At 37.9% G+C, this 24,438-nt stretch overlaps 2 protein-coding genes across 3 annotated transcripts; both read right to left on the minus strand.

Moving 5' to 3' along the window:
- Positions 1-658: 658 nt before the first annotated feature.
- Positions 659-9,335, minus strand: LOC139945549 (uncharacterized). 2 transcript variants are annotated; one of them, XM_071942938.1, is made up of 8 exons: positions 9,174-9,335; positions 7,980-8,027; positions 6,758-6,913; positions 4,001-5,888; positions 3,393-3,579; positions 2,145-2,290; positions 1,419-1,583; positions 659-882 (listed from the first exon to the last, which is right to left on the minus strand). In XM_071942938.1, the coding sequence occupies exons 4-8, from the start codon at positions 5,852-5,854 to the stop codon at positions 676-678; spliced, it is 2,559 nt and encodes an 852-aa protein (XP_071799039.1). In that variant the 5' UTR covers positions 5,855-5,888; positions 6,758-6,913; positions 7,980-8,027; positions 9,174-9,335; the 3' UTR covers positions 659-675. The 2 variants fall into 2 exon arrangements, with proteins under 2 accessions (XP_071799039.1, XP_071799037.1); XM_071942936.1 differs by having other exon boundaries at positions 3,333-3,579.
- A 2,190-nt stretch (positions 9,336-11,525) lies between these two features.
- LOC139945548 (uncharacterized) lies at positions 11,526-22,858 on the minus strand. Its single transcript, XM_071942935.1, has 9 exons — positions 22,652-22,858; positions 20,216-22,062; positions 19,479-19,725; positions 18,737-18,882; positions 18,164-18,331; positions 17,697-18,029; positions 16,814-17,053; positions 16,030-16,182; positions 11,526-12,848 (listed from the first exon to the last, which is right to left on the minus strand). Exons 2-9 carry the CDS (start codon positions 21,986-21,988, stop codon positions 12,639-12,641), a joined length of 3,270 nt encoding a protein of 1,089 aa, XP_071799036.1. The 5' UTR covers positions 21,989-22,062; positions 22,652-22,858; the 3' UTR covers positions 11,526-12,638.
- Positions 22,859-24,438: the final 1,580 nt, after the last annotated feature.

Below are 24,438 nucleotides of genomic sequence, written 5' to 3' on the forward strand. Positions count from 1 at the left end.
TCAAAGGAACCACCTGAAACCAAGTTGAAATGACCAATAACACTATTCTTAATACCAGTATCAATCACCAGACAAAAGTTTTGCTGCATTAGGCCCGGCAGACACCTCCCCTCCCCTGGGTTAAACATCAGAGGAACCACCTGAAACCAAGTTGAAATTACCAATATCACTATAGTATCAACCGCCAAAACAAACTTCTGCTGCATTGGGCCCGCCAGACACCCCACCCCCACTTTGTATAAAAGTGTAATTGGTCGTTTAAATTTAATTCAGGTGGTTCCACCGTAGTTTAAACCCAGGGGGTGGGGTGTCTAGCGTGCCCAATGCAGCATTTTTTTGTCTGGCGTATGATACTTGTATTAAGAATAGTGAAAATTGGTCTATTCAACTTGGTTTCAGGTGGTTCCTCTGATGTTTAACCCCGGGGAGGGGAGGTGTCTGTCGGGCCGCGCCCAATGCAACACAACTTTTGTCTGGCGGTTGATACTCTCTTGTATAAAGAATAGTGCATTATATAGGATTGGTCATTTCTACTTGGTTTTAGGTCGTTCCTCCGATGTTTGACTCCGGGGGTGGGGGTGCTCTGGCAGGCCCAATGCAACCAAATTATGAATCCAGGGCCACAACCTAAACAGCATACACCTTTTCAGCCCTACAGCTGGTGTCGTTCTTAAATTAATGGGCTTTTAAAGTTTTTTTTCCCTCGTCCATCGTGTGAAAGAAGAATTGGCATATCTCTTCGACTTTGTCGATCGACTGTCGAGCCAGTTTGACTGGATTTGGTTCGATATTCAGAACATCCTCACTGCTGTGCTTTGTGTCGTTTACGATTTTCCAAAATGTCAACAGGAATCTGTTTTCCGCACTGATGCTTGGCTGCAGCTGTAAAATAAAGAAGGTAACAAGCTCAAATTAACCATTATTTTAGAGTCCATCTGTAAATATTCTTGTAACATCTTGTACATTTTTTGATTAATTGTTTCTTTGAGATTATAACATTTTAAACAAGAATGATATTGTAATACGACCAGGATTTCAAAACGACGCCAAGAGCACATGCAGGGCAGTGTTTTGACAAAAAAACTTGTCTTGAATAACATTCATGTCTTCCATCTCTGTGATCCTTGGTTCGATTCCCGCCTCGGACTAATGGCTGCTATGTGAATTGGTCGTTCAGCCATGTACCTGATTATATCGACGGCGTAGGTTTTTCAAAGCAATTCACAACAACAATTATTTCTGCTAAAGACCCCAAACCCCACCCAAACCCCCCCCCCCCCAAAAAAAAAAACCAACACAAACAATATCAATAATAATAATTAACGAATGAACGGAAGGAAGGAACCCCCTCCCATCTAAAACAAAATTGTTAAAAAATTAATAACATAATAATTTAATGAAAGTGACCAATATTTTACCTTCAGTAGATATGCATAGAGTTTCGGGTAGTGTTTCCGCATGTCAACCTTACAGATCTTGAGCTTTTCTAGAAGACTTTTTTCTGTTTTTTCCCGTGTTAAATTCTGATCACGTATCAGAGGGAAATAGTTGTTCTTCACCGTAGCCATGCCCAGTTCGTCTTTCTATAAAATAAACAGTTGAATGGAATGTTACAATCTTTATTACAGCCGTATGGCATAGTTTACAAGTAGTTGCCTAACAAAACAATATTGGCATGAAAATTTACAACTGCAGGATCTCTTAATCACGGTCAGAAATATCCAATCTTTCCTTTTTGAGAGGCTCACAATTGCGCAAGATCCAATTAAAAACCGATTACTGAGCTGAATTCCCGAGTAGTGTGATTTAAGAGGCCAGTTTCTAGTTTAAGTCTGAGCCGAAGATATTCTACAGTACACTTTGGTCTTCAAATTGTTTTCTGAAGTCAAAATAATAATAATTTGTTGTCCACTGTTTTTTTGTCCACTTTTTGCATTTTAAGAACTCTGTTGGAATTGTTTTATAATAAACAAACAAATAAAACAGTCTGATATTTCCCCACAAAGCACACTACTTATAATCAAATCTGTATAGTCAAACGGGGGACAAACAGGAGACCAAGAACAATTTGATGATGAAAACTTAGGATGATAATTTTTTGAGCTCACACGGTGCTTAAAATAATGTCTTGTTTGTTTAAATACCAGAAATTTGTCCATGATATGGTCAAGCAGAGGTCGAGTCTCCCGACAGCAGAGTAAAGCCATTTCCTTTATTTCCCTGCTGACGTCTTCCAACGGACCTTCTTCTCGCCCATCTAAGAGTAGTCCATCCTCACCCTCAATGGTTACTTTATGGAATGATGAACATAGAAAAATACAAGCAACAATTTGCAATATCAGTAATGAACATAATAGCTCTGGCAGTTTGTGCGATCGTTATACACAAAATGTTATTACCTGCCATTTTTAGCCATAAAACCTTTCTTGATTACGAGTAATGGGGAAAGGTTGAAAGTAAAAAACTTTGTGAGAAACAGCTCCCTCTGAAGTGACGTAGTTTTCGAGAAAGAATTAATTTTCAATGAATTTGATTTCGAGACCTCAGATATAGAATTTGAGGTCTCGAAATCAAGTATCTGAAAGCACACAACTCCGTGTGACCATGGTGTGACCAGGGTGTTTTTTCTTGCATTAATATCTCGCAACTTCGAGGACCGATTGAGCTCAAATTTTCACAGGTTTGTAATTTTATGCACATGTTGAGATACACCAAGTAAGAAGACTGGTCTTTGACAATTACCAATAGTGTCCAGTGTCTTTACTACTCAAAAAGTCAATTGAGTTAAACCTCTCTGGTGGCATTGCCAAACATTACGAGTCTGTTACACAGGAATGCTTAACCAGAGTATCGCATTAGTTGCATCATATCCGTCGGTGTGGTTTTGAAAGAAAACAACTAGCTGTTGTAAACTGCTTCCCATTCATGTTAGTGGCCAGGAGTGGGTTTCATTAGCAAGAATTAGTCTTATTATTTTTAATAACTCCTAACAAATTAAGAGTATCTTTGTGAAATTGACAACTGTTGATTTAACGCTCAAGCAGAGTCCTCGTTACTAACGAGGCTAAGGCTTAAAGCCTTCGAGTCAGACTCGGCTCTATACTCGGATAAAACATTCAGGATTCTAACGTTCACTGGAAATCACTGGAAATATTTTTCCATTGTAAAAAAAAAATCTGCATAGCTAATAAAATCTCAAAATGTGAGAATATTTCAGATCGAAATATTTCATGATTGGCCACATTTTGTACTGGTATCAAATTTGTACTGTATGAAAAATTTGACATACAGAAATAAGAATTATCTTTGATTTTTTTTGGTAGCGTAATTACCTTTAAACCTGTCCATGATAAGCTGTACCTCCATTTTGAAAAGTGCCTCCCTTGACTTACTGAAAAATGGAACCTTTGACAGGATTCCCTTGATATCTGCTTTGATCTTGGTGCGATTCCTCAGCATACAAGGTTCGGTATCAGTTTCCTTGGATCTCAGGCCTCCTTCGAACGTCATGGGTTTAGATTCATCATGTAGGGCGTCAGATTGGGACTGTGAACAACACACCTCTATTTCTGCTAACATCTAGCATTTGCAATCAATTGAAAATCAAAAGCCAGCTTACAACAATTGTTTCGACTGAATAAAAGGCTGTTAGAATCTGTCGACTACTTTAGCTTCATGCATGCTTTTTGTTAATTTGAAGATTCATATAACAGCAAACCATTGGGATTACTACTAATTTGTTGGAACTTTGACAACCTGAATGAAAGAGCCTCGATTTTTAATATTTTTACTCTCTGTACTTGTTGCTCAAATACGTCGTCACCAAATGTTTCAAACATGCATCAGATAGTATGGTAAAAATGTGACAAACCTGAGTTGTCACTGTGACATATAGTTTTGCGAAAAGGTTGTCCAGATTGTTTAACAAATGAATAGTCCATGCATATGGTTCTTACCGCATATAGGTCAAATAAATTCAATGAACAGCTCATAGACTCACCTGGATGAATCTTGAGATCGAGGTGATTTTGATGAGGCCCTTCTCAACCAGCTTCATCAGCTCCAAAACGGCGACCAGGCTTCCACATCTAACTGCCTCGCGATATGACGTCACACACCTGTCTTCCAGTTGAATGACGTCATTTGCGTTAGCCTGAAGTTCATTGTGTGCGATTGCCAGAGCTGTGTCCGCTACCATTTCTCGAACCTTTTGTGGTTCCAGTCCCGACTTTCGTGCAAACTCCACATTCTCTCGAGCCCTTGTGAAATTCTCAGCTGCTTCTGCAGGTTTTGCTTGATTGCCAACAGTTTTCTCTTGACCTTTTTTGAGATATGACTTTGCAACATAGTTCGGCACTTCGGCGTTTGTTTGGTCCACCACTGTGGCCAACATGCCGATGGCTTGATCGAACTCAAAGTTCTGGAAGAGTAGAATTCCAAGATTCAGACGATCTTCTTTGTAGTGGTCTTTCAGTTCCTTGTATGCTTTCTTTTTATAGGAGGCTGCTTGTTTCGTTGTTTCCCATTTACCGGATATACCGTTTTGCTTTTCAAAGGATACGTCTGTAGATAAGTCCATAACTACCCGCCAGTAGTCAAATCTAGAGCTGTATTTGGACGCTGACTTTTTTTGTCCAAGGTATGCAGCAAATGCTGTGTAAAGCCTCATCTTCTTCGTAGGCATGAAGAATTCATTCGCCAACTTAATTATTTCCGAATAGCACTCCTCAGGCCTCTGGAAATTTTTAAGATGTTGCACGTATTTTAACTGAACTGCCTTTTGCTCCCAAGCAAAGAAATGCGAACTATCCAGTTCCAGACATTTATTCAGTTCATCAAGTGCCTTTATGGTCCAATCGTCAGCTTTTTTCTGATGTCCCTTTCTCCTGTCTTTGTCTGCCTTTTTCTTCAATTTTTTTTTATCTTCCTTTTCTTTTTTGGCTTTATCTTTGTAGCACAAGGCAAGTTGGTGATGGTTTTCGGTACGATCTTGCTCAGCGGTCTGCAGTATGGATTCACACCGATCAAGATGATCTGTTTTCCTCAACATTCGGATGAAATTTCTGCGAACTTCTTGTAATTTTGGAGCTTTGTCATAAGCTTCTTGTAACAGCCCAATTGCCTTCTTTATGTCATCTGATCCGTCTCGCCAATACAAGTTCATTCCAAGCATTGACTTAGCATAGTGGTGACCTTGGTGGTCAGGTTTCAGGGCATCTAGTTCGTCCCAATATACCTTCTCTTCATCCATCATGTCTTTTAAAGATTGGTCTAAGCTGTCGTGACTGGGGGCGGGGTATGGTATCATGAATCTCACCTCCTGCCCAGTGACGTGTGCAACCCCAAAGAGGAAATTTGGATTTGAAGGAAATGCTTGGTGGGCTGCCTTGAAGAGTGCTATGTTAGTGTCAAACATAACCGGACCGAGTCGCATGAGGGCCGTTGCCTTGACTGCACCAACAACCCGCAAATCGTCCTCCTCTAACTGTATGGCTTTTAGTTCTTCATGTAACTTACGAAATAACTCCGAACCGGGTAAGGAATTGTGTTCAATCCACATGCGATTCAAAAGTTCGACGCTCTTGTAACCTTTGTATACGTCTTTGTTCCTTGGAAGTTCAATTTCCCTCTTCGCTTCGTCGAGAGACGCAAGTGCGTTGACACTCTGATCTTCGAACCATTCCTGAAGACACGACTTGAATAGAAGATTCTCGATCTTGAGGAAAGGTGTTTCTTTCAAGTTGTTCTTAATTTTACCAAGTATTTTTTTCTCGTACTTATAAACTCTTTTTTCTTTCTCGAGGTTCCAGGTGAAATGACACAGTTGGGTTTTCCACTCACGGGAGAAAGCCATTTTGTCAAATATGATGTTCTCCTTCAAAAGTTTTCTGCAAAACACATATTACCCGCAAAGTTTATTTTTGTGTTTACAAGAATCAAATGTGTATAAAACAATCGGACTTGTTGAACGTTGTTTAAAAACCTATCATTTATACCGTCTGCCGGTTTGAGGTCACGTGACCCAATGATTGGATCAAAGGCGAAGCCGTAATTTATTTAAATCTTCTGCATTAATAATTAACAATACAATATGTCAGTCAAAATTGTTTTATCATCAAACACACTTTATATTCAGAGAAAACAAATCGCATTGTTGATAATTCATGGACTGACATAATTATCCCTATAACCAGCCGAGTAAAAGATACGAGCAGATGTTGATGTACGACTCTAATCCCCGACTCACGACTCTGTACGTAGTATCGTACACATCCAATGGAGTGAGAATAACAAAGGTCCCGTCAGGTCAAACCTACCAGCAGATCCTGCCGTAGACTTGTTAACAAGCAGTTCAGTCGATGTGATATCGATACGGCTATCTCGCAACATCTCGCGAGACTGCTGCTCTTCGCGATAATATATTGCTATGACAATTTGCTCTCATTTAAAACGAGAGCAGTAATCATGAGAGTTGCAGCAGTCTCGCGCAGAGAAGCAGTCTCGCGAGATAGTAGCGAGATCAGGCGCGACAGACATTTAACGACTTGTACACAAGTCTATTTCTGACAATGTGAAATTCTTCATACGCCACCAATGTGTACACGTCTGTACTACGCCCCTGTAAGTAAGTTAACATTCAGAAAACCGTTTACAATATTCAAGAACAACTTCGGGACTTTACTAATGAAACACATCAGTCCTGGCAGTAGCCATAGAGTATTCCTTTTACTCTACGCAATACTTGAAATATTATTACCTGTGTTCGTTCGCCCTTTAACAGAACACTCCTCGTCTTTGGTAGAAAATCCGAGCCTTGCTGTTCTGGTTCCACATTAATTAGTTAAAAATGAATGTAGGAAATGCTTCGATACACACGCACCCACGCAATCCGGACGAATTGTGAAAAGCACCGCTATAACAAACAAGTATTGCAATAATAATAATAATATTTATTCGGGCAATCACATTTACAACAGTAAAACAACAGTGGGGTGCCCAGGAGAGCATAAAAGTTAAAAAAATAACTGTCGCCAAAAGGCGTATGTCTCCTAAAACCCTAAAAATACATTAAGGCAAGAGGGGGCATATAAAAAAGCACAGAAGATAATACAAATCACTAAACAATTTAAAAAGGCAAACAAGCAAAGACATACACAGAAAAACACACCTAAAATGATATACGTAAAAAAAGCAAGTCTATACATCAAAATGGTTTAAGAGCAATACAACAAAATTCCGATGAGGGGACACAAATGAAATGACATTGTAAACAGGCAAGTAACTCTATCTAAGAGCAAAACTGCAGGGGGTGGAAAAATTTGAACAATTATAAAAATAACTAAAAAGCATAGAACATGAAACAAAACAAGGAACAAAAAAGGCAAACGAGCAAAACATGAACTTTAAAAAGCCAGTCTATACATCAAAATGGTTTTTGAGCTTAGATAAAAATTCCTGTAAGGGGGCACATATGAAATCGTTAACAAGGTCAGTAGGCAAGTTGCTCCAGCCACGAGCAAAACGGCAGGGGATGGAAAATTTAAACAAATCGGTACGGGCTGATAAATGATGAAAAACAAGTTTATCTTTGTGTCTAGCATTAACCAAGATTTTGTATAAAAAGGATGACAAGGCACCTGTATGATTGTGAGCAACTAATTGTTTACATACAAAAGCAAAGAACAGAATCCAAGGGGGATTTCCTGGATTAAGAATCGATATTTTGATAGCACACACCTCGTCGGTTATTTAGTATCGATACTTACTAAGCGCTACTATGAAGACTACCGTTTAAATAAACTTAAAAAAAAAAAAAAATGCCTCACAATGGTTTTTTTTAATGACATTAATTACGGGAGGATCAGAGTTGGGCCCGAGGTCTTGAAGGTCTTGAAATCTCTTCCCTGAGATGCTGTCCCCTATAGTATTACGGGACGTTAAAGGGAAGGTACACGTTTGGTAATTACTAAAAAACTTACTGTTTCCAACTCCTTAGTTTAGTTGGTTCAGAAAAGGGGGTTTGAAACCTGCACAAATAAAATAAAAAATACAACAGGATTTAGAAAATGCTCATTATATGAAGCTTACCACGACACTTGCAAATAATATATCGTATGAGGTCCTGTTTTCGAGGTGTCCCTAAAATCGTGGCAAATCTTTTACCTCTCTGTGCGCGATGTAAACAGTCCCTTGATAAAAAAAAATTGTGGTTTTATTTGCCAAGCAAAGAGTCTCCTCTCCCTTGACCAAAACTTGAAACACGTAAAGGCTCCACTGGTTATTTGCACTTGTAAATGCAAAAAGTTTGGTATTTTGGGCATTACTACAAGGTACAAAAATATGTCATAATGTTGAGGCCATATAAAAAATTTTGCCCACCCAAAAAGTTTCATCACACACTATTTCAATTCACAATTTATGATGATCAAATCATGTGACTGAATATTTTGCTGAGTATTCTGAAAAAAAATACAGAGGCTTAAAGAAGCCATGTGCCTTATATCATTTTCTAATATTTTTTGGAGATTTTTATTTTTTAACCCTCATATATCAATATTATTATTAATACTAAAATTTAAACATCAGCTTGTTGATTCAATTATCACTGTTTATTTATACGCTTTATTATAAATTTTTAGAAAAAGGGGAAAAAACTAAATAAAAATCAGATTGGAAAGCCAATAATTATTCACACTTTTTATTAAATTATTATTATTATTTTTTTTTTGCAAATTACCATGGTAATTTTTTAAATTTCATTAAACATATTTTGAATAAAACGAAGACAACTGCTGGCTATAGAGTCATACACAGAGTCTCATAGAACACTTGTAGCCACTGCAGATGTTTCTTCCATGTATGGCTTCACCGGGAATCCATACTTTCTTGTTTGCCGTGAAAACAGGAAAAACTCAAAACAAATGGGGCCATGCCATTTGAATTCATCGAAGATTGGTGTGTAGTGTGAACATTTCAATGTCCATCAAGTTTTAATATATGTTTGCATACTTCATATAAACAAATGAAGATAATTAGGGCATCGGTTGATATATGGCATCATTATTCAAAGAAAAAGGCATAATAGCGTGAAAACTGGTAAGAGGAGGTTACTTCAACTTTAGAGTCTACAATCCCTACATGCGAACATCAAAAGAAAATGAAATTCAACTTACACTGTTTGGCGTCCAATTATTCTCAAATCACAGCTAAATCTTATGGTGCACTTCTCAATGAAGAATGAAGGAAACAATCTATAGATGGGAATCTATAATATTTGAAATTCAAACATCAATAATCAAGATTAATATCGAGGGAAAACTCCAGCGTTACTTTCCAGCATGAACAAGCTTTAACATGGTGAGAAAAATCTAGTGTCCAATTCCACACATAGGTATAGTATAATATAGTGCATCAGGCACCAATCTAAAATGATAAAATGAAAAAACAGCACCAAATGAGGGCGCTGCCCAAAGGTTTCTCTGAATAAATTAAAATAAGTTTATCAATAAATCCTACAATAGTATAAAACATTGTGAGAAACAGCTCCCTCTAAAGTAGCATAGATTTTGAGAAAGAGGTAATTTCTCACTAAACTAGCTATAAGTCTATACCATGCCCGATATGGGTCATAAACTCAGAGGCATGCTCTGTGTAGGATTCCTACTCACTACTCCATAGGGTGTGTACTAAACGCCTTCAGTGTGGTACATCCATAACACCCCAATACATACCTGTACACTGTATGCTATATACATTATACAGCGACCTCTGTTGATAACACTATTGGAAATGTATTGCCTGCATATCCTGACGCGTGCGAAGGAACCATAATGCTGAATTTTGAGTAATTACCGATAGTGTCCGGTACCTTTAAGCATTAGAGCTAGGACTCAGCGAGAGCCGTGGGTTTCACCTACAAAAGTGGAGGCAGATATTCAGTTTTCATTATTATTTTTTCTACCGCAGTTCTCTGCCATTATTACAAAATGAAGGTCTGTACCCGGGCTATAGGTTATATAGGTGCAAGGCTCTGCTTATCGATGAGGAAGTGGTGTTTAAAGACACTGGACACTATTGGTAACTTTCAAAGACAAGTCTTCTCACTTGGTGTATCTCAACACATGCATAACACAACAAACCTGTGAAAACTTGAGCTCAATTGATCGTCGAAGTTGCGATATTGTAATGAAAGAAGAAAATACCCCTGTCACACGAATTGGTGTGCTTTCAGATGCTTGATTTCGAGACCTCAAGATTTAATTTTGAGGTCTCGAAATTAAATTCGTGGAAAATAACTTCTTTCTCGAAAACTACGTTACTTCAGAGGGAGCCGTTTCTCACAATGTTTTATAACCAACAACAGCTCCCCATTACTCGTTACCAAGTAAGTTGTTTTGCTAATAATTATTTTAAGTAATTACCATTAGTATACACTGCCTTTAATGTAGTGTATAAACAGCAATTATCACTGTTCTTGAAGTACTATTAGTATGCATCCATGGGAATTTAATATCGCCAAACTGTTGCTAAAAATCGATCGTTGCAAAAGTGACACAGTCTCGCTTGTTTTTCCATTTTTGGAGAGATTTTTTTGACATTAGTTTTGGTTTATCCGTACTGATGTGTGTCAGCACTGTATACTCAGTACTTTCCCGAGCTCTGTGGAAAAGCAATCACAGGTATATAACTCGGGTGGGATTCGAACAAACGACCTTTGCAATTATAGAGCAGTGTCTTACCAACTATAGACGATTATATATTTTTGCGGCGCTTTTATTTATAAAATTGGAATTGCTAACCGTAGAAGACTCAGCTTTCGGTACTATTATTACAAACAAGTACGAATTTTGAGCAGCTGGTTTCATATGGCTTTTGTAGTGAATTGTTAAAACAATTCACTAATGGTTATTAGTAGTACCATGCTGCACTTGTATTATTATTATAATATTATTATCATTATTATCATTATTATGCTTATTGCTTTACGTAAACGAATTGTTTGCTCCCAAAATAATTATATACGCCTACATCTAGTTGTCACCTATAAAGTAGCTGTTAAAAGAGCGGTCTCATCACGTGGATGTTTTATGAATAATACAAAAAACCGCTTAGTACTTTACACAATTATTAAAATATTATTTAGTGTTACCCTTATACATCGATATGTTTAAATCATTCAGTACACTTTCCCGAGTATTGTGCAAAGATACATAGGTATATAACTAGAGTGGGATTCGAACCCATGGTCTTTACCATTCTACAGCAGACGTCTTACCAACTAAACTACATTGCTAGGAAAGAAGCAATTCAAATCCAGAATCCAATATTTTAATCCTATATTAAGTTTGTTATCATTATTGTGGCGGAACTGGTCCCTTACCAATCGAGCGGTCGAGAAAGGTAGGTCCGTTTTGGATGAAATATACCGCCTATACGCGTAGCTGCACTCACCCGCGCCTCAGCTTTCTGGGACAGACAATGGACAGACAATATAAAAACACAGACAGATATATCACTGTTCCAACTATTTATTGTGCAATCATTCTTGTATTAACTGGACCCCTGTTGAATAACCTCCCTAATTATTAGTGTAATCCCTACAATCACAATAGTTCATCAATGAGAGGCAATGCTGTCGGTGGGGTAATGCCTGGCTGGGTTTAGCCTCCGGGTGTCCGTCGTGCCGCACGCCTCAATTGCGTGATAGTGGGCGTCCCTAGATGCCCGCCCTCTACGGCTCTGAGTCCTCGGATCTTCCTCGTAGAGGCGGCCGGTGCATCGACGCGCGCTCCCCGGCTCCGTCCCGTCGCGCTACCTACAGCAGTTCGTAGCTGCGTCTCCAGTAGCCTCCTGACACTCGGTGACCAGCGCCCAGCCCGACTTCACCCACCGTGCAGCACGCCGTCTGCTCCGCCCGTGCCTACCTAATTATACCCCTTGGACGTGCTGAATACACCAACTACACGACGAACTGACTATGACCTAACTGCGTGGGAGACTGAGAGCCGACTGAGAGACCCGACTGTTGCGCTCACGGCTTTTATAGCCCGCAGCTAGTCGTGCGCCCTCATGTGGTGGGTAAGTTGCGTTACATTATCTATAAAATCCTTCTGATATGCCATAATAAAAAAGGCTTGATCTGGTTTCCTTATCCACACGAAATTTCCGAGTAGAAAAATTGGTTATAATTAGTATAACATATACTTCTCTGTCGCTATAGATTACACAAATAAGATTCCAAAATACCATCACAAGCTCTATATTTTCTTTATGTTCACCCACTGAAGAATATATCGGGTATATTATAACCTTTTCTTTTTTACATTTTGACGACTTTCTTGGCATCATGCCTATACTACATGTACTATAAACAACTCAAGTAACTGACCATACCGAAACAATCTTCGGTGAAATGTTACTCAAAATGTTTGTCAAAGTTTTACTAAGTGAGATTCCATAGCTATTAATTTGGGGGTTTACAAGTGATATACATGTATTTGTTCCTTACCGCAGTACTTCCAAGTGAATTGTTTCTCGAAATGCATTTAAACTATCCAAAGCTGCCATTTTTCATACTAAGTAAGTTTCTACTGCCATTTCTACTGCTACTGAGTCATTACCAAACATATACAATCCCTTCAAGGTTGAGTAATACCCTTCACTTTGGAGGCCAATTTCTCAGCATGGTTCACACACCACCGAGTAAGATCCAAGATGCCATAAGACTCCGTGGAGTTTGTTCCTTTCTTGATGGATACCGTGTCTTTGAAGATTTTTCTCGACCGATCATCGAGGAACTTTCGCATTGCTATGAAACGGTAGTTATCCTCATTGGAACACGGCTGTGCCTGTCAATAAAATTAACAAAAATATATTCCTAACGTAAAGATAATTTTCTGGGGTTTGTAAGAAGAAAAATCATTAAAAGCCTAATTTAACCTCTTGTCGCACTAGACAATGCAATGCGTATACCAACGCGGACTATAGTAACAAGCTATAGACCAGCATGCACCTCATTCAACAGTTAGCGATTGCGCTATGGATATTTGCGAACGGCAATGCTCTTCTCTACAGTCTTCCTAACAACCAGATTTCTCGACTTCAACGGCTCCAAAATACTGCTGCCCGCATTGTGACACTGTCTAGAAAATCCTGTTCTATCACCCCCATTCTGAAACAACTACACTGGCTCCCTATCTCTCAACGAATCATCTTCAAGCTGATGCTCATTGTCCACAAAACACTTAATAGCAAGGCTCCCCACTATATTTCTGAATTGCTTCAAGTTTACACTCCATCAAGGAATCTTCGATCTAGTTCCATGCTTCTCCTCATTGAACCCAAGTCTCGACACTCATGGGGTGACAGGTCTTTTTCTTCAGCCGCGCCACGCATCTGGAACTCTCTACCACTTTATCTTCCATCTTGTCTTTGTACCGCAAAATTCAAGTCTCTTCTCAAAACTTATCTTATGTCACAGGTTTTCAAGGATTAATTTTGTTGTGTCTGTTTTTCTTTGTGTTATTTTTTATTTTTTTATTTTTTATTTTTTGGTTTTACTGCTCCTTGAACACCCAGCAGGGTGGATATGTGCGCATTACAAGTCTTATTATTATTATTATTATTATTATTATTATTATTATTATTATTATTATTATTATTATTATTATTATTATTATTATTATTATTATTATTATTATTATTATTATTATTATTATTATTATTATTATTATTATTATTATTATTATTATTATTATTATTATTATTATTATTATTATTATTATTATTATTATTACTATTACTATTACTATTACTATTACTATTACTATTACTATTACTATTACTATTACTATTACTATTACTATTACTATTATTATTATTATTATTATTATTATTATTATTATTATTATTATTATTATTATTATTATTATTATTATTATTATTATTATTAAGAAGTTTATTTTATGCTATCTACGATACATCCTACAGAGCCGGATCCAGACTATGGATCTGAGGCGCTAAAGGGGTGATGTTATTTAATGGACAGAATTCTACGTAGTATGTGAGCTGTGCCGAGGAGTGCAATCTTCTGGACTAAGTTGATGCTTATGCTGCCAGGGATACGTTCAATGAATTTCTCCAGTCCTTTCTTTACTAGTCCCAGAGCTCCGATGACCACTGGGATTGTCTCGGTCTTCATACTCCACATTCTGCTAATCTCGATCTCAAGGTCTTTGTATTTAGACAGCTTCTCGGCAACTTTAATTGAGGTGTTTCGTTCGGAAGGTATTGACACATCAATTAGTATACACCTCTGGTCTTTCTTGTCCTTGATGATGATGTCGGGTCTGTTGGCTTTAATCTCTTTGTCAGTATGGATTGGCATGTCCCAGAGGATGGTGACTACATCATTCTCTGTGACCGTTGTCGGCTGATGTTTGTACCACTCCCCTGTCGTCTCTATGTTGTAATGCCTGCAAATTTTCCAGTGAAGGTACGCCGCTGTCTTATTGTGTCGATGAATATACTCCGTCTTCGCCAGCTCTGGACATCCAGAGATAATATGGTCTACGGTTTCTTCATATTTTCCGCATATCCTACATTGTGGGTCTATTCCATCTTTGATGATGCGATGGTGAAATGATCTGGTGGCGAGACTCTGGTCTTGGGCGGCAATGATAAGGCCCTCCGTCTCTGCTTTCAGCCCGGTGTTTTTAAGCCATTGGTGTGTCTTCAGTTGGTCAACATCTGCTTCTTTCGTCCATTTTGGATACTTCCCGTGCATTACCTTGTCTTCCCAGGTTTTCTGTAGTTGTTCATGACCCTTGGTTTTTGCTGTCTTCTTTACTCGCTTTGTATAGATAGTTGTTGCTTCATTATCTGATGGTGTGATTTCTGAGTAGTCAAGTTCTCTTTTGAATTTTACTGCTTCTTTTTTGATGGAGTAGAGCTTTTTCTTGTCATCATGTTGTTTCACTATTTGGAGGAGTGGGTCATTATTATTATTATTATTATTATTATTATTATTATTATTATTATTATTATTATTATTATTATTATTATTATTATTATTATTATTATTATTATTATTATTATTATTATTATTATTATTATTATTATTATTATTATTATTATTATTATTATTATTATTATTATTATTATTATTATTATTATTATTATTATTATTATTATTATTAATATTATTATTATTATTATTATTATTATTATTATTATTATTATTATTATTATTATTATTATTATTATTATTATTATTATTATTATTATTATTATTATTATTATGAAGAAGTTTATTTAATGCTATCTACGATACATCCTACAGAGCCGGATCCAGACTATGGATCTGAGGCGCTAAAGGGGTGATGTTATTTAATGGACAGAATTCTACGTAGTATGTGAGCTGTGCCGAGGAGTGCAATCTTCTGGACTAAGTTGATGCTTATGCTGCCAGGGATACGTTCAATGAATTTCTCCAGTCCTTTCTTTACTAGTCCCAGAGCTCCGATGACCACTGGGATTGTCTCGGTCTTCATACTCCACATTCTGCTAATCTCGATCTCAAGGTCTTTGTATTATTATTATTATTATTATTATTATTATTATTATTATTATTATTATTATTATTATTATTATTATTATTATTATTATTATTATTATTATTATTATTATTATTATTATTATTATTATTATTATTATTATTATTATTATTATTATTATTATTATTATTATTATTATTATTATTATTATTATTATTATTATTATTATTATTATTATTATTATTATTATTATTATTATTATTATTATTATTATTATTATTATTATTATTATTATTATTATTATTATTATTATTATTATTATTATTATTATTATTATTATTATTATTATTATTATTATTATTATTATTATTATTATTATTATTATTATTCTTCTTATTATTATTATTATTATTATTATAGTACGTGTGGCGTTGGAGTTCTTACAGAATAGTCTTCTATTTTTCCGGTTACCTACCTTTAAAATGATATCAAGCAATTTTTTGTCGTCGGAGATTTTCTGAGACGGGAGTTCATTTGATTTGAGCTGCTTTTTTACGTTTCCTTCCCAGGGTTGTTTGTTCCCGACTGGGCATTGGTCTAGAAATGGAAACGTTGGGTACAGGTTTTCCTGAACAGGGAGAAATGTTGTGATAAGTCAAAACTAACAGCGGTGAACTTGACTTCAAACTTTAAAAGATGACGAGGAGCAACAGGCACTCTTTAAATCACCCGGGTCACAATTATTGACCCGGTCCCCGTGTCCCAGGGAGCCTGACCAATTTTGAGTTAAGCGGACCCGGAAAGTGATGAGTGCGTCAAGAGTGGCTCGGTGTTTGGATCCCATGGATCATGACTCCTTCTGTGGGTCAGGCAGGCCAGGAAAATCGTTAAAACATGTGATTTTAACTCGGATTCAGCTTCATTTTGATCCATTTCTGTGTAATCTTGACATGTTTTCAGGATTATATTAACACGGAAAAGGGTCCCATGACACATGGGACGCGGACCGGGATCAGTTTTTACCCAGAAGTTCTTAAAGTGTAAAGAGTGGCACTATCAGGAGGAATTTTCTTCTGCCAAGTATCTGGCTATAGGAAAGACAGCCAAATACACCCAGCCCTATATCTGGATCCGGGTAAATTGTAGAACGGAAGAGTGTATAGAGTGATAATATAATAGGTTTCTTCTCCAAGATTCTGGTGAGGAAAGTCAGTCAAAAACATCCAGCTCTAAATACAGTTTTATGTCAAGCAATATACCTCACTCAGCAGTGACATGTTCAAGAGTTTGTCAGCCTCTAAGCACGTCTTGTGACACTCCTCAAGAACCTCCATAGAGCTTTGATCACCACCATTGGTCAATAGTGCAGCTTCGACCTCTAGATAACCCTTACGGAGCTCTTGACTAAACTCACTGTTCCGTTCGGACAGCCCAGCCCACCTAGTTAGGTCGACATCGGTACCAGCTTCCATTCTACTGTGATTAATCAATGCGAGCATCTGAAACAAGAAAACAAAGCAAAATGTTCAATATCAAAAGAAATTTGTTTTTTTGTTATCTCTTTTCAGCACGTTGCAATGTTTGGGTTACTTCTTACCTCCAATAACTCAAAGCACTTGAAACTATACTCAATATAATTGTTGTTAGCATAAAAACTATACTTGGTAGCGAGCAATAGAGAGCTTTATTGTAATACCAACAGTTCCCTCGGAAGTAATGTAGCTTTAGAGAGAGAGAGAGGTAATTTCTCACTCAAAAGAACTTTTAGGCATCTGAAAGCACGCACAATTGTGCGAGAGTGTTTTTTTTTCATTATTCTTTCGCTTGAATAAAAATCTTCACAGGTTTGTAAATTCATGCATAATGTTGGTATAAACCAAGTGAGAATACTGGTCTTTAACAATTACCAAAGGTGTCCAGGGGTAGATTTCATAAAGAGTTAGGAGGACTAGTCCTAGGAGATAAAACAAAAGCGTGTGGCTAGTCCTAAGTTAGGACGAGTAACTCGTCTTAACTCGAGATAAGACTTGTCTTAACTCTTTGTGAAATCCACCCCTGTGCATTTAAAGGTAGGCCTATTGCAGTAACTACGATTATTTATAATAAAAAAAATAAAAAAAAAACAGAGTGTTTTAAATTCACCCCAAGAAACTCGCATGTGTTATCCATTCTGATAACGAAGTCTTCGTTCTTCATCAGTATTCCGAAAAGTTCATCTGTCTTCTCAACCTCTTTACCACCGCCTTGTCTAATGGCTGATACCAAAACTTGCACCCTCATCCCAAAAACCTTCGCCTCTTTCATGGTGTCGAAGAAGACGTTGCATATCTCTTCGACTTTGTCGATGGACTGTCGAGCCAGTTTGACCGGATTGGGTTCGATGTCCAGAACGTCCCCACTGCTGTGTTTTGTCTTGTTCACGATGGTACAGAAGTTCTTTATGAATGTGTTTTCTGGACTGATCTTTGGCTGCAGCTGTTAAAGTTTTGTGAGCACAAAAAAGACACAAGAAAAAGCAAGTGTTTATTTCTAAAGAAATGTGGACCTGACATCCAACTTGTATGCATAATTTTCGACATAAGATAGAAATGAACGCAAAACCCCATTACCTTTAGTATACACTCATAGATCTTCGGATAGTGCGTCTCCATGTCGATGTTAAGTGGCTTTAGCTTTTTCTTGAGTTCACCCTTTAATGTTTCTGGAGTCAGTTTCTCATCTTTTAGTATCAGAGGGAAGTAGTTCCCCTGCTCTTCGTCCATTTCTAACTCCTCTTTCTATAACAATAAAACACACAAAAAAAAACAACAACTATGCTTTCTGATTATTTGCAACAGACACCGGGAAAGGGGTTATACCAATTTCTGAATTAGTTTGACTTAATTTGAGCGGCTCGAAATGACAGAAACATACAAGTGGCACAAGGTCTATGTCAGTGTAATTTGAAAATGAAATGTTGCAAATGTTTTTTTGTTTTTTTTTCTCCCCCCCCCAAAAAAAAAAAATACAGTGTTTTGGTGACAAAAAAGTATGGGGATGTCATATTAAGCCAATGCCTGTATAAGACAGCCAAACAGACAAATTAGACAAGCAAAGTGACAAGACAAACAGGTAACAAGAAAACATTTGCACATTTGCCTTAGAATTTCTAACAAGATAAGAGCAATATATAAATTAAATACCTGGAATAGTTCCATGATACGGTCAAGCAGAGGTCGAGTCTCCCGACAGCTGAGTACAGCCTTTTTCTTCATGTTCCCACTGACGTCTTCCAACAGACCTTCTTCTCGCCCATCTAAGAGTAGTCCATCCTCATCCTTAATGGTTACTTATGGAATTAAAAGTGAACGAACCTTTTTTACCATCGCAATGGAGCAGATAGCACTAGCAGACTTGCAAAGAGCAAGGGCTTAAATCAATAGAGCAGCCTTTGTACAAAAAACAGTTAAGCACAACACAATTTATTATGCTTACCAGGATAAGGGTACCAGTCAAGCTAGCCACATACAAATGTTGTGACTGGTATCCTGCTCATTTCTGCTAGGCAGAAAGTGTCAAGCCATATTATTTTCTGCTTCAGCTCTGTGAATTGAGCCCATGTGGGAATTCAACTAACATCTGTGACTTGGTCACCTACCGCATGAGTCTGCTACACAATACTGCTCTCAGTCACGACACCCAATTAATATTTTGCCCCAAAAGAGTCCGTAAAGCTTATGTTTTGTCAGGATCTTGTGACCCCTCGCGCAAGATGTGAGTTTTAGAGAGAAACAAATCAAAATATGTGAGAGTGACCCCTCGCGAAAGATGTGAGTTTGTGAGAAAAGAAATCAAAATGTGAGAATACTTCAGTTCGAAATATGCAAAACTTGACATACAGAAATAAGAATTATCTTTGATTTGTTTTTCTTGTAGCGTAATTACCTTTAAACCTTTCCATGAGTAACTGTACCTCCACGTTGAAAAGTGCTTCCCTTGACTCACAGAAAAACGTTTCCTTTGACAGGATTCCCTTGATATCTGCTTTGATCTTTTTGAGATTCATCAGCTTGCAAGGTTCGATATCAGTTTCCTTGGATCTTAGACCTTCTTCGAACGTCAGGGGCTTAGATTCACCATGTAGGATATCAGATTGGGACTGTGAACAACACACCTCTATTTCTGCCAGCATCTAGAAATTTGCAATCAATCAAAAATCAAAATCCAACTTACAACAATATTGTTTCGACTGAATAAATGGATGTTAGAATCTGTCGACTTCTAATAGCTTCATGCTTTTTGTTTTGAAGATGAGTTTATAACAGCAAACCATTGGGGAAACTAATACTAACTTTTACACCCTGATACAAAGTACCTCGGTGCAGGCTTGCAATTGTGATTTTTAATCTTGGCTCTGTACTTGTTTTTTTAAATATACGTCGTCACAGAATGTCAAAAAAATTGATCGTTGGCAATTTACTTTTTAAATTAACCACTTTTTACTGACGGACAACTATCAACCAGATAGAATGGTAAAAATGTTACAAAGCTGAGTTACCATTGTAACAACTAGTTTTGCGAACATGTTGTCCGGATCGTTTAAACAATTATAGTCCACACATGCGGTTCTTACCACATATATCAGTCAAACAGTTTCAGAGAACAGCTAAAAACAGACTCACCTGGATGAATCTTGAGCTCGAAGTGTTTTTGATGACGTCATTCTTGACAAGCTTCATCAGCTCCAAAACGGCAACCAGGCTTCCACACCTCACTGCCTCGCGATATGACGTCAGACACCTGTCTTCCAGTAGAATGACGTCATTGTCGTTGGCCTGAAGTTCATTGCGTGCGATTGCCAGAGCTGTGTTCGCTAGTATTTCTCGAACCTTTTGTGGTTCCAGTCCCGACTCTCTGACCAACTCTACTTTTACTCGAGCCCTTGTGAGATCATCAGCTGCTTCTACGGGATTTGCTTGATCGCCAACAGTTTTCCCTTGACCTTTTTTGAGGTATGACTTTGCAACGTAGTACGACACTTCAGGGTTTGCTTGGTCCACTGTGGCCAACATGTCGATGGCCTGATCAAACTCATAGTTCTGGTAGAACAGAATTCCAAGCTTCAGATGATCGTCTTGACCTTCGTAGTGCTCTTTCAATACACTGTACGCTGTAGTTTTAGAATCGTTAGCTTTGCGAGTTGCTTCCCATTTACCTGATTCATTTTGATGTCCAAAGTGTTCAGTGGAAATGTTCATAACTTCCTGCCACATGTCAAATCTGTCGTTGTATCTAGACGCCGTCTTGTTCTCGTTAAGAAAAGAAGCAAAGTCTTTGTAAATTGTAAGCTTGTCATCCGGAGTATTATCCTTCATCTTAGAAACAATATTGTTGTATACTTCTTCTGGGTTCCCGTTCGGCACGTCTTTCAACAGTTTTGCCTTGTTCAATGAAGCATGGACATGTAAACTGTCCATACTAAGACATTTATCCAGTTCTTCAAGTGCCTTTTTGTTCCACTCGTTTCCCCCCTTTTTTTCGTATTTTCGTATGTAACACAAGGCAAGTTGGTGATGATTTTCGGTTCGATCTCGTTGTTTTGAGATGGCTCTCTTTAGTATGGTTATAGATCCATCAGGATCTGGTTTCCTTTTGAAACGAACAAGGTTTCTGCAAACTTGATGTATTTCTGGAGCCTCTTCGTACGCCAGTTCCAATAATTTCATGGCTTTACGTTTCTCCCTTTTCTCATTACGCCTACTCAAATTCCATCCAAGCATTGACTTCACAAGACATGAATGGTTATCAGGTAGGTCCATAGCGTTTAGAGTTTCCCAATATCCCTTCTCTTCATCCATCAGGTTTTTTTCAATCTGGTCCATTCTGTAGTTATATCTCGAGCCTATTGGTCTTATGAATCTCATTTTCTGTCCTGTGATGAATGCAACTCCAAAAAGAAAGTCTGGATTTGAAGGGAATGCTTGGTGGGCTGCCTTGAAGAGTGCTATGTTAGTGTCACACGTAACCGGACCGAGTCGCATGTAGGCCGCTGCCTTGACTGCACCAACAACCCGCAAATCTTTCTCCTCTAACTGTATGGTTTTTAGTTTTTCATATAACTCATGAAATAACCTTGAACCGGGTAAGGAATTGTGTTCAATCCACATGCGATTTAGGAGTTCAACGCTCTTATAACCTTTGTATTCATCCCCGTTTCTTCGTTTTTCAATTTCTTTCTTTGCTTTGTCGAGGGACACAAGTGCGTCTGTGACGTCTTTAAACCATACCTGAAGACATGCCTTAAACAGAAGATGCCCAATCCTGAGGAAATCCGTTTCCGCTAAGTTGTTCTGTATTTTCCGTAAAATTTTATCGGCCGTTTTAATGACTACGAGGTTTGTCTCGAGGTTCCAGGTAAAGTGGCACTTTCCATCAGTTTGCCAGGCGGAAGCCATTTTATGATCGCAAAATGGTGACTCCTTCTTGTGTTGTAGGCCTAATTATTTTAATGGAGACAATATTCACATCTCTGCAAGAGTTGAAAATAACAAGATCATTCATGGGATTTCATAGCATGTCTCCAAAAATAGGGAACCCCCCACAATAAAAAGAAACACCAAACAGTTTGATAGTTTGTTACAAATAGATTGTTTGCCTTATAACGAAAACACGTTTATCATGAACTGTCACCCATATCGATTCAAACCGAGGCTGGTTTAATTTTGTTCAATAAACAATAGCCTTCAGTACTGTTATGGGATACAGGGAACATGACCAAGATGCCGTTAGCTTGATAACGATCTACAGCGCGATAACAAATTCTTCGTTCACAGGGAAGGCAATAACTAGTTCCATGACGACGATACACAGTATCCGCCAGTATTTGCCTATCGACGCATTAATTAATATAGGGTATAGGAATAATAAAACGTACCCTGGACCATCCTGAACCATACACAAATGCTTATAAATAATCATTGTGCAAAACCATCTCCTTCCTGCCTCGGTTTGATTTGAACGGGACAACATTACCGTGGATTGATGAACCATTGATAAAGATCTGTTGCGCTCGGAAACAATTCTCTAATCAGATAAGATTGTAATTCGTATACACCTACCTGTTGATGTGTTGGCAGTCCTGCGATCTGGTGATGAACATCTAGTGCATTTTAATATCACCTACATGTAGAGTGTCCTGTATTATTAGCTATAAAGCCCCTGTCATTCCGCGGAATGTTGCAACCTCATTTCCAAATGCACGCAGTGGGAAATGGTGCTTCATTCATATACCGCACGCAACCAGTGCGAGTAAAAATAATATTGCGAAAAACACTCCCCAAAACAACAATGCAATACCAATGGAATTTCCTTTGTTCAGAATCGATACTTGGTATATAGCACACTTCGACGGTTACTCAGTGTCGATACCTTATTACCACTTTGCTACATTAGTACATTTTATCATGGAGGCTAAACCTACCTCAATGATTTTATTCAGGTTCGGGTTAGGGTCATAAGCTTCGTTTAACAGCTCACTTGCCTTCTTTTTGTCATCTGATCCGTCTCGCCGAGAAGTTCATAATCCAAGCATTGACATAGCATGTGGTATTCTCGGTGGTCAGGTTTCAGGGCATACTCAAAAACACTCTACTGTTTTTAATGGCTTTCTCAGTATCGACGCTCACTGAACACTGGTACAGTGCTCATCGAGTATCGACACTGAGTAACCGTCAACACGGACGACCTCCATATTTATGACAATTCTACGATTCAGTAATCGATATTTAATGTGTAAAAACGGTTATTCTGTATCGGTCCTGGTAAAGGTTACTTATGTATTTTAATTAATTGTCATTAATATTTTTTAATGTCAATTTATTATATTTAGAGGAGATTTTGCGAATGTCATTTCAAGTAATCCACGCGCTGTTTACAACAGAGTACACTCTGTCATGTTATTTTATCCAAAACTAACATTTAGTCAATATCATATTGCACGCATGAGTTGCCATGTTCAATGTGCAACCTTGAAGCGTTATTTTCTATATACAAAGGCAAACAAACGCACATACTGTCGTTTCTTTGTTGAACAGGTTTGGTTGTAGTAAACACATTGATAAACAGCAGCGATTAATTTTTGCATGATTTATAAAAGGCACATAAAATATGCCGAAATGAGTTTTTAAAAGTCAAAGTAGTATGCTGGATATATAATAGACTCTTAAATCGCGACTGCACCTCAAAGTGTAGTCACTTAAAATAACCGCATTCTGTTTTGTGCCCCGGGTTTTAGTTTCTGAACGACAATGCCAAAGTTTTATGTCTCAAATTATGTTTGCCAACTCGCCATTAAACAGCTTCAGAATTTCCTTAATGAACACGTTTTCTTCAAGATTAAACATGACTGTGATAAGGAGGAGAGAGGGAGAGAGCGGGGGGGGGGGTGCTGGGCGTGGTTGATGTGGACATTGCCCTAAGACTCTGAAGAAAAACCAGTGCCCAAAATCATAGAGCTGCTTCATCACAAGAAGTACCTTTAGCATAACAAAAAAAATCTTACCAAAGTAAGGTTACCAGCCAAACTACCATGTTACATGTTCCATTTGTGACTGGTATCCTGCTCATTTCTGCTTTGCAGAGAGATGTTTACGTAATTTTTTCCTGCTTAAGCAGCTCTATGAAACTGGGCCCTGGTCTTAGTCATGTTTTTCAGGAAAGTATACGCGTAGTATTATTATGGATCATAGCACAAACAACTGCTTCATATGATACTTTGTCCCGAAGGTGCGGCAGGAGACTCTGCCCCGCCCCGCCCCGCCCCCCAGTTCCACCCCGGAGATTCCCCACTTACGGCAAACTGTGTACAAAATCTTCTCATTGCGCCCTTCTTTAAACGTAACATCCT

Source organism: Asterias amurensis, chromosome 12, assembly GCF_032118995.1.
Source record: "Asterias amurensis chromosome 12, ASM3211899v1".
NCBI classification, from domain to species: domain Eukaryota; kingdom Metazoa; phylum Echinodermata; class Asteroidea; order Forcipulatida; family Asteriidae; genus Asterias; species Asterias amurensis.

Bases quoted from the DNA above. Each gene is read 5' to 3' on its own strand.
- LOC139945549 (XM_071942936.1), bottom strand. From the start codon at position 5,854: ATGGCTTTCTCCCGTGAGTGGAAAACCCAACTGTGTCATTTCACCTGG. The intron at 1,584-2,144 runs GTATTTAAACAA...TTTATTTTATAG, and splicing joins ATATCATGGACAAATTTCTG to AAAGACGAACTGGGCATGGC. The intron at 883-1,418 runs GTAAAATATTGG...TTTATTTTACAG, and splicing joins TCTATGCATATCTACTGAAG to CTGCAGCCAAGCATCAGTGC.
- LOC139945548 (XM_071942935.1), bottom strand. From the start codon at position 21,988: ATGGCTTCCGCCTGGCAAACTGATGGAAAGTGCCACTTTACCTGGAAC. The intron at 19,726-20,215 runs GTGAGTCTGTTT...GCAAATTTCTAG, and splicing joins CGAGCTCAAGATTCATCCAG to ATGCTGGCAGAAATAGAGGT. The intron at 16,183-16,813 runs GTATATTGCTTG...CTCCCTGTTCAG, and splicing joins ACATGTCACTGCTGAGTGAG to GAAAACCTGTACCCAACGTT.